At 39.1% G+C, this 13,554-nt stretch overlaps 2 protein-coding genes across 6 annotated transcripts in view; one reads left to right on the top strand and one right to left on the bottom strand.

Annotated features, from left to right (window-relative positions):
* LOC109937504 (collagen alpha-3(VI) chain-like) overlaps positions 1-13,554 on the top strand; it is a 747,545-nt gene that overhangs the window by 181,791 nt on the left and 552,200 nt on the right. The gene's annotated exons all lie outside the window — the stretch shown is intronic.
* The window catches only part of LOC109916566 (melanophilin-like), a 123,790-nt gene that overhangs the window by 96,830 nt on the left and 13,406 nt on the right, over positions 1-13,554 (bottom strand). For all 5 annotated transcript variants that reach the window (XM_048599157.1, XM_048599153.1, XM_048599155.1 and 2 more), the window contains exons 2-3: positions 11,956-12,028; positions 8,843-9,019 (exon numbers count right to left, since the gene is read on the bottom strand). In XM_048599157.1, coding sequence (XP_048455114.1) covers positions 8,843-8,952 — 110 coding nt within the window. In that variant the 5' untranslated portion in view covers positions 8,953-9,019; positions 11,956-12,028. The remainder of the gene's footprint in view (positions 1-8,842; positions 9,020-11,955; positions 12,029-13,554) is intronic.

The following is a 13,554-nucleotide window of genomic DNA, read 5'->3' as shown; positions in this document are numbered from 1 at the left end:
GAGTTCATAGATTAGCCAGCAAATGTTGCTACACCCTTACAGGGAACGCAGAGGATTTGGTAAACTGCCCACACAAAGGCTGCAGCAGGAATGGAGGCTCCAGTGGCAGAGGCATATGGGTCTGCAACAAGGCACAGGGCAATGGGGCACAGGCTGAGAAAGGGGATGCTCCGTGGAAAGGCTGAAGGGGAAAGAGAAGGCATGGAGGAGCCATCTGCAACACTTTTATTCCAGGCAGGCTGTTCATGCGTACTCTATTCAGTCTCTGGTTTCCTGAGAAAAACTATTCACCACCATTTCCTCATTGTATTCACCTTGTCATTCTTCTGCAGCACTCCAACACAGTGTTCTCTTTTCCAAATTCCTGCACTGCAAGCCACCAACATTAGAAAAACAAGTCCATCGCACCTCTATCCAATGACATACCAATTATGGAAACAAAAGTGAACTACTCACCCTTTTACATCTCCTCAGTGCCTGCCTTATGAATGCCTTGGCCAACTGATCACACACAATGCCACCCCAATGGCTTAAACATGGGTGGTGGAAGGCTGTTACCTTTCACTTATGGAGACGACAGATAATGCTGGAGGACAACCAGAAGCAGCTTTGGACCCAGAGGGCCAAAATACCCATGGCACCACCTCAGCAAGGGTGGCATCAGTCTGAGCTGACTGATTAATAGGCATTGACAAGGGCAGTTATGAGGTGGCAATGATGGGAGAGTAACGCTATCAACTTGAGGTAGTTCAGCAAGGTTCTTGCTCCAGAGAGCCATAGCCATAATCATGCTCTAGGAAAAGCACCTCAACAATATCATTCATCTATTAGAAGGCAGAGTTTCCACGCCCTGTTGAGCCCTGAGATCCATTGCTACGAAAGAAGATGTATGAGCCAACATAGCAGTAAGTTTAGATCTTGTGACCTTCATTTGAACTTCCAATTCAGCAGTGAGACAGAGGCAAAGAAAACTGAGACACCACTCACCAGATGCTGCATTGCAGAAAGTAAACCCTCAGGAGCTAAGAAACACCCTGAACTTGGTTCTGTTAAAAAATGGCGGAATGTTCTGATTTGTGTTTTGAAGTATATGTTGTCTTCACATCTAGTGTTTAGTCAATAGTGCATTTCATCAGTTATAGTAAACGTCTCATGAATAAAAATCTCATTTTATTATCCTTTCAGCCATTATCAGAAGTTTGAAATTACTTCACACGTTATTAGTGTCTGGGGAGATCATAATACCATGTCATTCTGAGTCTGGACCTTGAGGTTCTACGAATACCCCTCAAACATGTGTATTTCCTGCTGTTAACCTGCATCCCTAATGCCTCTAATGTTGTATCTGTTACCACAGATCCTTCTGTTTGCTCTAATTTCCATTTTGCAGGAATTAAGTTTCCAGCAATTTTTTTCCATGTTCTTCCAAGACATAGCTTGCCTTTAATACTTGGTCTACAAATAATGCTGCTGTGCTGAGAGCTCAATGGCAAGTCTAGGAGCAAACAGTAATGCTGCAAATGCCGTATCAAACTGAAAATCATTCAGATGAGGTGTGTACACAAAATTTACATGTTTCTCCCCTCAATCTTAGCCCTTGTAGGAAAGTTGCAGGTAGTGAATAACACACCCAAAAAAAAAGGGCTGGTTCAATTTCTAGTTTCATAGAATCCCTACAGTGTGGAAGCAGGCTACTCAGCAAGTCCACATTGACCCTCCCAAGAGCATCGCACCCAGACCCAATCCCTGTAACCCTGCTTTTCCCATGGCTGATCCACCTAACTTGCACATCCCTGGACACAATGGGAAGATTTAGCATGGCCAATCCACCTAACCTGCACATCTTTGGACTGTGGCAGGAAACTGGAGCACCTGGAGGAAACCCAAGCAGACACAGGAGTAATGTTCAAACTCCATACTAACAGCCACCCAAGGGTGGGATTGAACTCAGGTCCCTGGTCCTTTGAGCCAACAGTGCTAACCACTCAGCCACTGTGCCGCTCCTGGTCGTTTCTCACAATTGCTCCATAACAGAATTTTGAGAAGAGATTTCTTTTGCTTCTTTACAAGGAAGCTTCTCTGTAAATAACATTGTTATCTTGAAGCTTCTCTGTAATAACATTGCCATTTTGCATGATATTAAATCAAAGAGGAAAATGGCAAAACTTTGGGTGTTTACTTGAAGCTGGTTGGCGTATTCTTCAGAAGCTGCTGGCAAGTATCTCTTAAAAATAAGTCACATAAATTGAACGCCTGTGACAAATAAATCATCTCAGTTAGTCAGTTTGTCATGAGTACCATTGGTGTGCATTATATACAACCTATTAAATGTACTGCAGCTACACGTCATCCCTCCTTGAAAAAGACCTTTCAAACCTGAGACCACTACCATCTAGAAGAACAAAGGCAGCAAATTCATAGGAATATCGACACCTGCAAGTCATAGAACGTCCTAACTTGGGAACTATATTGCCATTCATTCATTATGGATAGGTCATGTCCTGCAACTCTGCTTCATAGGAAATCTGCCATTGTACTTGGTCTGGCCTACATGTGACTCCAGACCCACAACAATGTGGTTGACTCTCAATTGCCATGTCGGCAATTAGGGATGGGCAATGAATGCAGACCCAGCCAACGCTGTCCACAACCTAAGAGTGATTTTTTTTTGAAAAAAGAGGCAAAACAAAAGGAATTAGGTAACTGAAGAGAACTTGGAATTTATTCTCATGTGCCAGATCAGTGATAGCCAACCTTTGTTGGATTTATGCAGGAAATATTCTTGCAACTGAGATGTTTAAGTCTAAAGCAAGGTTAGTTGCCCAGGTTTTGAAGAGTGCTTAGACAATACAGGAGTCATAACGGAATCTCCAGTGGGTAAAATAATCCTAGAAGTTTTCTTATAGTTTTTGACCATAAATGCATGGCAGAATATATCAAATGACATGAATACCACATTCTGCACAGCAATAAAATTCAGGTGGAAGTGTTTTGAAAAACCTCTAAGGAGGCAAGCAATCAAGATGGGGAACTACAAAAACTAAACAAATGCATTTATGGCCTCAGTGATGTCTTGAGAATTTGGTATTTTTCAGTGAGATCTGTTTTGTTGAAAATAAGCTGTATTCAACCAAATGAAGATCCTGAAATATTTTATTAGTGTCTAATAAGGAAATTTCAACCATCTTTGTGATGCACATTCATGATTTCTTATGACTGATACAACGTAATTTGAGAAATACAATGATGCTAGAGTTTTAAATTGTAAGTCAAGCTTTAGGAGCTTTTGAGATATTATGCAGATGCGGTCTGGAGTCATTTTGAATCAGTGATTCTACTTTGAGAATGTAACTTCCATCTGAGTTAATCATGCCTCATCATCAGAGAAAAGTTAGGTCATGTCTAAAGAAGCAACATAGCTGTTGTGAAACTTAATTGGCCAGTTGAATTGGTTACACACTCAGACATTTTGATGTATCAAAACATGGTACATGAAAGTCCAAAGCTGAGGATAACTTGAGAGAAAATAAATCATTAAAAACATTAAATATGGTGAAATATGTATTTTTGTTTTCAAATAAAGAAATGGATTACTTTTTAACAATGCTTCTGGGATATTCAAGTGCAGCAAGTTTCATAATATTTTTAGTGAGGAAAAATTGAAAATGTTACCCTTTAGCCTGGGAAACTATGAAAATAAAAAGGGTTGTTAAAAGTACTTAGCTGTGAAACACAGGTTCTTGTGGAAGCAGTGGTAATGGGATTATATGTCAAATACTTCAAAGGAATTTCTATCCTGGAAATTTGGCCATTCAGTGTTACAGAGGTCATTGCTTCTTGTGGCGTAGTGCACATTCAAAAAATAAGTATAAGTGAATAACATTAAGAATAGGTTTTGCTACAGTGAAATTGATGTTTGAAAAATAGGAAATCGAGAATTTCACTAATTTGAATCGAATTGAATCCCACCATCTGCTGTGGCAGAATTCGAACCCGGGTCCTCAGAACATTAGCAGAGTTTCTCGATTAATAGTCCAGCAATAAAACCACTAAGCCATTGATGTCCCTTGCCTTCTCATTAATTTACAATCTAGCTTACCGACTAGTATCAAAGTATGAGACATGAAGACTTTTGCTTCTAGCCCTCTCTTCTGGCTGTTTTGTAGTCACAACTTTATTGTGTAACCTATTTAAACTGACATTTTGACTGTCACTTCAATGACTTCCATGTCAATTAGCATAAGACCTCTTTCATGTACAATCTGAGCAGGTGAAATATTCAAATATGCAGAAAAAGTGGCACTAATTGTAGTCTCCTATTAGGCAAGGGAGGACAGAAGGTAATTCAGGATTTCTGTCAACAGACCAATTGATAGGGATATACCTTCCAACCAGTTGAAGCAATGTTATTGGATGAACTGTCTGTGTGGTGTAGCCATGATGTGGAGGTGCTGGTGTTGGACTGGGGTTGGACAAAGTCAGAAGTCACACAACACCCGGTTATAGTCCAACAGGTTTATTTGAAATCACAAGCTTTCGTAACATTGCTCCTTCATCTTCACCTGATGAAGGAGGAGCACTCTGAAAGTTCGTGACTTCAAATAAACCTGTTGAGCTATAACCTGATGTTGTGTGACTTCTGACTTTGTGTTAGTGCCCTTGTCAATCTGCAACTGTTAAAATTTTATGCAACATTTCATCTATCACTGCATGATACCTCTCACAGAGTCCACTGCTGAAAGTCCTAAAACTTATCATTAGCAACTTCCCTCCATTACCAGTCAGAAACTTAGTTGGTGCCTCAAGTCTAGTCCTTATCAGTTCTCCATGACTTCATCTACTATCAACTCGTTGTCCTTGTCATTTATTACTGCAGAAAGACTAAACTCCCTCCTTAAGTGGCATTGTGGATCTACCTACCAAACATGGACTGCAATGGTTCAAGAAGGCAGTTTACCACCATTTCTCAAGAGCAACCAGGGATGGGCAATAAATGCCGGCCAGCCAGCAACATCCACATCCCACAAGGGAATAAAAAAAATGTGCTTAGCATAAGTATAAAGTGTTAATCAAAATATTTCTGTCTGCGTTTTATACAATTATGGCAACAACTTAATTAAAGTCATATGCCAACAGAAGGTTACAATAGGATGTAGCAATGGCCTCTGATATTTATTACAAGTTTAACATTCTGTAAAAACCAAAAGAAATGCAGATGTCGTAAATCATGAACAAAAACAGAAGTTGCTGGAAAAGCTCAGCAGGTCTGGCAGCATCCGTGAAGAAGAATCAGAGTTAACGTTTTGGGTCTGATGACCCCTTCCTCAGACCTGAAACGTTAACTCTGATTTTCCTTCACAGATGCTGCCAGACCTGCTGAGCTTTTCCAGCAACTTCTGTTTTTGTTCACATTCCGTACTCGTCGTGTTCACAAGACTTGTACATTCCTCAGCAATGACAGCGTCCTTTAGCAGGATTTTAAATTTTTCACAAGAGGCTGAGTGGATTGTCTGTGCAGCCTGAGGACAATTTGTTTTTTTCCCTCTGATTTTAATCATGTAATGCTATTAATTCTTAAACAACATTCTGATGGCAAACATAAAATTTTGATAGAGGGATATACTAACATGTTAATGGGTAAACTGCAGGTCCACTAACCTTCTGCTCCACATCCAGTGTTATCTGCACATTTTTCATGGAGGGCTTACTTAACAGAAAAAGTATGTCTCCAGAGACTACGTCAGAACTAATAAAGTGGCTTACTTCATTTATTTTACATGGAATCCATACTCTTTTAATTAGCCTCAATGTGTTAACACCACTGAAACAAAACAAGTGGAACTTTCAAGCTCCCCATCTTGACATCGATTCTCACTTCTGTCTGAACCTTGGATGTGTTCCACATATTGCCGATGTGCAACCAGTATCTGACTCTACACAGTTAAATTAATCCACAAAGAATACAGTTGCCACCGAACTCAATCTTTTTGTGACTAGTACAGTCCCTTCACAATAGCCATCATCATTATCTCCAGCCTCCAGATTCTCTGTGTCATGCCTATCTGTTTTGGGCAGTTAATCACATGATAAAATTTTCAGTCAGATCTAAAGCAAGTGTTAACATTCCCTATGCATTCCTGGCCTGCATTCATCTACTATTGCAGCTTCAATCCTGTCATCTGTTGCGGTAATTGGAACTGTGCAAAGTGCTCTCATTCTCATCCCTTCTGTCTGTAACTGTTCCTTTGTACGTGCACTGGCATCTGGATGAGCTCAAAACGTTGCAGTCACGAAATGTCCCACCCTTGTTGCCAATGTGGGATGTTCCATTTGTGCTATCAAGGCTGCTATAAATGACTGTGACTGCATCCCCAGAATTGTTTTTGAGGCAAGTACATCCATTCCAAAAGAAAATTTCCCTTCAAGAATAAAGCCACAATTAAGACACAGAGTTTGTCCGTACGCAACACTGAATAAGGAATCTCCAAACTGAGCTTCTGCAAACTTTTACACAATTTGTTAAAATCTGTGATATTTTTGTTCATACAATGATTGTTATCTTTGGAAATCTAGGCATCTAATAGATCAGCTCCCTGGTAAATTTCACCTATATTTCTGGTAATTATCATCCATGAATCCCATTAAAAGATCCAAACTTCTCAATATCCAACGGATAGGTAGCCAGCTCACAAAATACTTTTCTTCCAATTTTACTTTCGTCAGAGATTGGTCATGTCAAGGGCATTCCCTTTTTCCTCATTAGTTTTGAGGCTTTGGGTTTAGCTATGACATTGCATTTGTTCCTGCCGAGAGTGATCTGAGACAATGTCCTATACAACGCATAGAAAATACAGTCAGCTGAGCTTGCATATTCAGCCCACAGTGTGGTAAGTACGATATTGGACACTAATCTGACCACTCAATAAAGAGTGAATAAAATAAATTGTTTCTTCAACACTAAAGAAATCCTAGCTACCCTCTAACCATCAATACATGCCAATCATGAGGTATCCAAGCTTGCTTTAAGGAACAAAGATGTTGACCACATGAATAAAGTGAAACCAACGTGTTCTGTAATATTTATCAGGGAAATTTAAATTTGAAAAAACAAAAATCCAAGCCACCTTTGTGCTCTCCTTGAGCCTCATGTAATGGCAATGATTTTGTGCAGGAACATTTTTTTCAGAGCTTCCCTGTATGACCAGGAAAGTCTTTTATAATCCATCCGTACTGTGCTGTTGTCAGCTGATGGTAAGTCACATTGCTGAAAGGTCCCCTCCATTCTGGAATCACACAAGTCTCCTCTGCACTTCAAATATTAATTGTAATCATGCAAGAAATGGGAAGAAACACAAACCTTAAGTTCCACTTCCAGGCATGGCATACGACAAATCGAATTCCATGCCTCGGGTGAGGTTTTTACATTCCAGTTAGGGACACGTATCAAGAAGACTCCCAATTACACTTGTAGTCCAATGACAAAGCACACATCCGAAGTAATTTCTGGATGTGAGTGTTTTAATTGGACAGAAGTTGCTTTTGTCAACCAAATAACAGCAGCAACTGTGGAAGTGAGGTAGAACCAGTTCGGGAGCTAGTCTGACTTGAAGAGAGAAGGGCGACCACTTCCATTCATTAGGATTAGGGAGGTTGAAGATAGGGTAGCATATCCCTAACCACCACGCCCACCTTCCTTCATGCTACGTTTGACTCCAACAAGTGGACAGCTTTCCACTTGGCTTTCTTTCATTTCAGCTTTGCCAGGTTTCCTTGATGCTACCCTCAGTCGTATATTGCCTTAGTGTCATATGTAGTGACACCTCAGTAATTCAGCTCTTTTGTCCAAGTTTGGACCAAGGCAGTAATAAGCTTTGGAGCTGAAAGGTCTAGATAGAACCCAAACTGAGCATCAGTGAGTGGGCTCGTGTTGATCAAGTGGTGCCTGCCTTTGCTCAAATCAAACATTGATAAGATTCTACTCTTAAAGAATAATTCAATAAATGTACAGCAAAAAGAACCAGCGTTAGAACTCCTTTTTGTACCCCAGTGTTTCATTGAACAAAAAACTAGGAAGATTGAATCTAAATGGCAATACAGCCCATTTTGAGCAAATCTTCCCAAATAAGGTTCTTTAGATTAAATTGTACTACAACTCTGAATGATTTTACTCTTCTAATTCATTCCCCTCTTCTAATGGTATGATTCCAAATGTTTCATTTTAGTGGTTTGCTCAAGTAATCTATTTTTTCTTTGTGAGATTCTAAACGACAATTAATAGGGGCTACCAAATTCACATAGAATGATTCACAGGTAAATCCAATCCTGACCTCAAAAGTGACCAGGAACAAGGAAACTTTGGGTTTTGGGTGCTGTGAACATGACAAACTGAAAATGAAGTACGCATTAAACTGGATTGAATACACACTGTGATCAGTTGAGCACTTAAATTTTACAGGTACTTTAAATGACAGAACAGTGTAAGGAAGCTGCCAACTTGTGGTGAGACTGGAGGACCACTGGGGAAATATTTAAACTTCATACGCGAGAACTGGTTCTTGTTCACTAAAAATGCACCATTCTCAAGGTTTCTTGTTCCCAACCCAGTCACTTACAAAATTACACTTTTCTACTCCAACAATGTTTTCCACATGACATCAAGTCTGTGGACCATCTTTTCTGTCTCAGTTGATCCTTCTTTTCAGAATTAAAGGATTTAAAAACCCAACCTTTCTGATGTATAAAAGGGGTCAGTTTCTCTCTTGCTGTCCTCAGTCAGCACCAAGTCCGACCTTATGTTCCTTCAGATTGGTTTCTCTCTTTTAATTTGCTTTACAGTGCTTACCCAAGTCTGTCTTCTTCTGTCTTGCGTAGATTCAGATCTCGTTGAACAACATGCAAGACATGTTGGGCTTCATCTTCTGTTAGTTTTGACAAGTCTAGCTTCCTTGCCATATTCTAAGTATTCCCTTTGCCTTAACAGTGTCAATTGTGCCAGTTCCAGTGGACAGAGTGCAGAAATCTGTATAAACATATATTTCAAATCTTTTCATAAGTTGCAACAAGACATACTCTGGTCCCCCTGTTTCAAACCTTTACAAAGTAATAGGAAATAATTGATCAGCTCAAAATGCCCATTCCTTTTTCAGTGATTCATTCATCTTCCCACTATATCCTTCAACACTTTCGCTCATCAAAGACATATTTGTTTATGCCCTTGGTTCAAATACATACCCTGGTGGATTATTACAAATCTGGACTAACCTTTGGGTGTACAAACCCACCATTTTTTATCCCAATTTTTACTCTTCACATTTGTCTATTTCAGTCCTCCACTTGAGTACATAATTTGGTTGGATCAGTGTGAGTGTTCATGATGCTGAATTTCAATCATTTTCAAGTCTTCTGCTACTCAAGTCCAAGATGCGCTGGTTTGGTGGATTGGCCATGCTAAATTGCCCATAGTGTCTAGGGTTGTGCAGACTCGGTGGATTAGCCATGGGAAATGAGGGGTTAGAGGGATTGGGTGGGAGGGTGAATCTGGGTGAGTTTCATTTTGGAGGGTTGGTGCAGACTCAATGGGCCAAATGGCCTCTATCTGCACTGTAGGGATTCTATGAAAATAAACTTAACCGTTTAAAATTTTTACCAAAGTTCAGACATCAGAACCATCAGTGTAATTTCTCTCTATAACATCACAAGGACGATAATGTTCTTCTACCCAGTAGCTGACTAGAGGCAGAGTAATACCAATTTTTTTTCCTTTCTTGGTTTAAAATGTTTTAGGAGTCTCTTTTAACAACAACTGTGTGTTACTGAGGGAGTCAACACCAGAATGTCACATTTTGCATATACAACTTATGTCAGAAATTCTCATCTGCTGTTAGCATAGTTCATGAATTCATTAAAATTAACAGATGGAGAATATTGTACAGGGCCTCACAATTTACTGATCAATACTTCAGGCAGGCAAGGTTCCCTCCTGGAGACATGCATTTGTGAAAACAAATCCTCTATGGATTATTAGAGAGTTTAAGATATTTCTTTTGCTGAGAGAGTCTTTACAGAATGACTCTGCAATCATGATTCAGAATGATCTCATTAGCATGCGTGCAGTTCCTTTCTGCTGTTGCCTTGCATAAACCAATCCATGGAAAAAACACTTTGGCTTCCACAAGCTAAAAAAACACATCAAATATTTACGATTTTGCTGCTTCGGTCCCTAAGGATGAAGATGAATTAACTGGGTCTGTACTCACTAGGTTACCAAAAGACTAGGGTGCAGGAGAAATCTCCCTGAAGGAGAGTGTGGGTTGAAATACAGCTCTGACACTGTACAGCCAATGATCTGACTATTGAGGGGTGTTGCTCTCCACTTGAAATGTGAAATCAGTAGATTTATCCTTGGGTATAAACGATTTCATTTACTCTTGATGTTGTAAAATTCAATTTAAAAGCATTCATTTGAAACACAAGGCCTCAGATTTTTGCACAGTTGTGGATATCCCATGCCTCATCCAAAATGCCTCTTTGACTGTAGTCCTGTTCCTATTTCTGATGGATCCTATTTTCAGTGGTAGGGGAAAAGGGGCAGGATTGATTCACAGATGGGATGTCAAGTTCAAACGGATCTCATTTTCTCTGGAGCAAAATCTGTTTCCTGCAGTGTGTGACTTACAATTTTTTAAGAACAGACACAAATGCCAATAAAAGGTGGATAAGGGCTGAGGAACATTCAAGTTAGAAAATTCCCCTACTCTTAAATTTTGAAAAACAAAATGCCTCTCTATCCCAAAAGGAGAAAGAAACTAGAATAATGCACAGTGAAGAATATAATGGCAAGAATGTACCAATGTGTGAATTCAGGGCAGAACCTGAGCAACTAATGCAATGGTAGGCAAACACTTTGTAAGTATATTAAAGTCTGACAATGGAAGGCGACATTGTAATGCTCTCGATTACAAATTATGTACATGCCCCTAATTCTGATAATTTGCATGGTCTTTGAAAAGTAAATGTGCACATTATCTATGAAATTAATCCTTTATTTAAAACATACATATGGGCCCTTATCTCAAAATTAGGAGCCAAAACACAAACATCCATCTGTAATCCAGAGGTTCAATAACATTTTCTATTACCATAACATGCCAACTAATGCAACAAAGCTTATCTGATATTAAGAATGTCCTTTACCTTCCTTTCATTTTCCTTCTTGCTTGAGGTCCTTTTTTTCAATTAAGAATCAAAGCTTATATTGTGAAACACCATCAAAATTAAAAAGGGCAGGAACAAATTGGACAGAAATTAAGAAGCAGTTTTGAAGTGACTTAAAACCAAATAACTTCTCAGGGGAAGATCGAGGGAGTTAATCAATTCCACAGTTATACATTGGAATGATGGGATATTATCTGAATTCAACCAATCTAACCTGGTGCTTCTGCTCCACTTCAGCCTACCCTTTTTGCTCGTCTAAATCTATTAGAATAACACTCTCTTTTTCTGTCATATGTTGTCTAACTCCCCTCAAATGCATTTGTACTATTTTCTTCAACAGTCTCTGTGGCAGTTAGAGTCTCATTCTCACCATTGCCAACAAGCTAAAGTTGTTTCTTTCAAATTCTCCATTGATTTTTGTTGACAATCTTATATTGGTATTTAGTAGTTTTTCTGCACTGTAGCTAAGTTTATAAAGTAACTAATGTTACTGTGAGACATTTTGATCTGAAAGACATGATACAAATACAAGTATTATTTACTGAACAGATTTAGCACAGTGAGGAAAAGCATGTGTCCAGCATATGACAGAATCAAATTAAAGGAACTCTTTATTAGTAAACTGCAGCAGATGCTTTCTAACTCAAAGAAATCCTTTCCAGGATAAATTTAAGTTTTTTTTTAATGTTATTTACTACAAATCCTAATTTTTAAATAAATAATATTACTCAAAGCACTTACATTAGATAATTCAGTTGGTTGTTCTAATTCTTAAATGGCCACATCAGAGAAACATAGGAGTATTTAAAACCATCTGAAACAAAAGTTTGAAAACAAATTAAATGTAAATTGTTTAGTCATGTTCCGAGTTGGCATTATGATAAAACTTATTTATGCAGCTCCATTAAATTCCCACAATTACAGAAACCTGTCAGAATTAATGGGTTGAAATTTCACTGATGGTAATTTTTTTTATTCCTTCACAGGATGAGGGCATCACTAACCAGGCAGCATTTATTGCCCATCCCTAATTGCCCAGAAGGCAGTTAAGAGTCAACCATATTCCTGTGGGTCTGGAGTCACATGTAGGCCAGACCAGGTAAGGATGGCAGTTTCCCTCCCTAAAGGACATTAATGAACCAGATGGGTTTTTCCAACAATCGACAATGGATTCACGGTATTCGTTAGACTCTTAATTCCAGATATTTATTGAATTCAAATTCAACCATCTGCGGTGGTGGGATTCGAACACGGTTCCCTGGAATGTTACTTGGGTCTCTGGATTAACAGTCCAGCGATAATACCATTAGCCTCCCCGTAACATGGTCTAGCCATGTTATAGCAGTCAATTTATAGCAATGCATTTTGTACTCAATGCTCTTATTATGAGTCGTTTAAAATTCTTTTCTCTATCCCTCTCAAATTCTCCTTCTCCAAGATTGTGGCTTACTGTGCGATATAGGGCAAAGTGCAGAGGCAGCCTCAAAGAACTGCCACAACCAATACAAAGATTGTATTCATGCTATGAGTATTGCTAAGCACCTCTGTCTAGCCATCTCACCAGCTGAGCTAACCAGCCCCATATGTCCCATCCAGCCATTTCATACTGTTATTTCATACCCATTTCATTCCTAGTTATTTTCTACTCATCCAACCAATTTACAAATCATTTCATACTCAAGCCATTTTATTCTGTGCCATACCATGATGTGTTTGAGAGGGACTCTCACAAATGAGTCAAGAGAAACTGTTTCTATCTTACATGTGTCGAACACCAGAGGACAACTTGGACAAAGACATATTTCACTGACAATAATCCTATGAATCCTCTTATCCTAATCCTTTGAAAACTGTGAGGACTCATTTGAGAAAATTATCAGATCCAAAAATGAAACCACTCATTAAATTAATCTTCACTATCTGATGCCAATAACAATTAAATTATCAGATACTCAATATGTCTTCTGAAGAAGAGGTTTTGGCTAACCAACATGACTGAACTTTCTAAAGAGGTTGCAATGTTGGTGAAGAAGGGTAACTTGATTGATATTGCCTATTTAAATTCTCAGAAAGCCTTTGATAACGTGTCTCATTTAAACATGCAGTTTGCCTCTTTTCAAGTGATAGATGATACAGATATTTTGATATAGGTTGACAGGAGGGACACAGAAACAATATCCAGTTTAAAATAGAGATAACAAGGTGTAGAGCTGGATGAACACAGCAGGCCAAGCAGCATCAGAGGAGCAGGAAAGCTGACGTTTTGGGCCTAGACCCTTCTTCAGAAATAACCATGCTGCTTGGCCTGCTGTGTTCATCCAGCTCTACACCTTGTTATCT

Source organism: Rhincodon typus, chromosome 7, assembly GCF_021869965.1.
Source record: "Rhincodon typus isolate 14 chromosome 7, sRhiTyp1.1, whole genome shotgun sequence".
Classification (NCBI taxonomy): domain Eukaryota; kingdom Metazoa; phylum Chordata; class Chondrichthyes; order Orectolobiformes; family Rhincodontidae; genus Rhincodon; species Rhincodon typus.
This window is presented reverse-complemented; position numbering and strand designations above follow the sequence as displayed.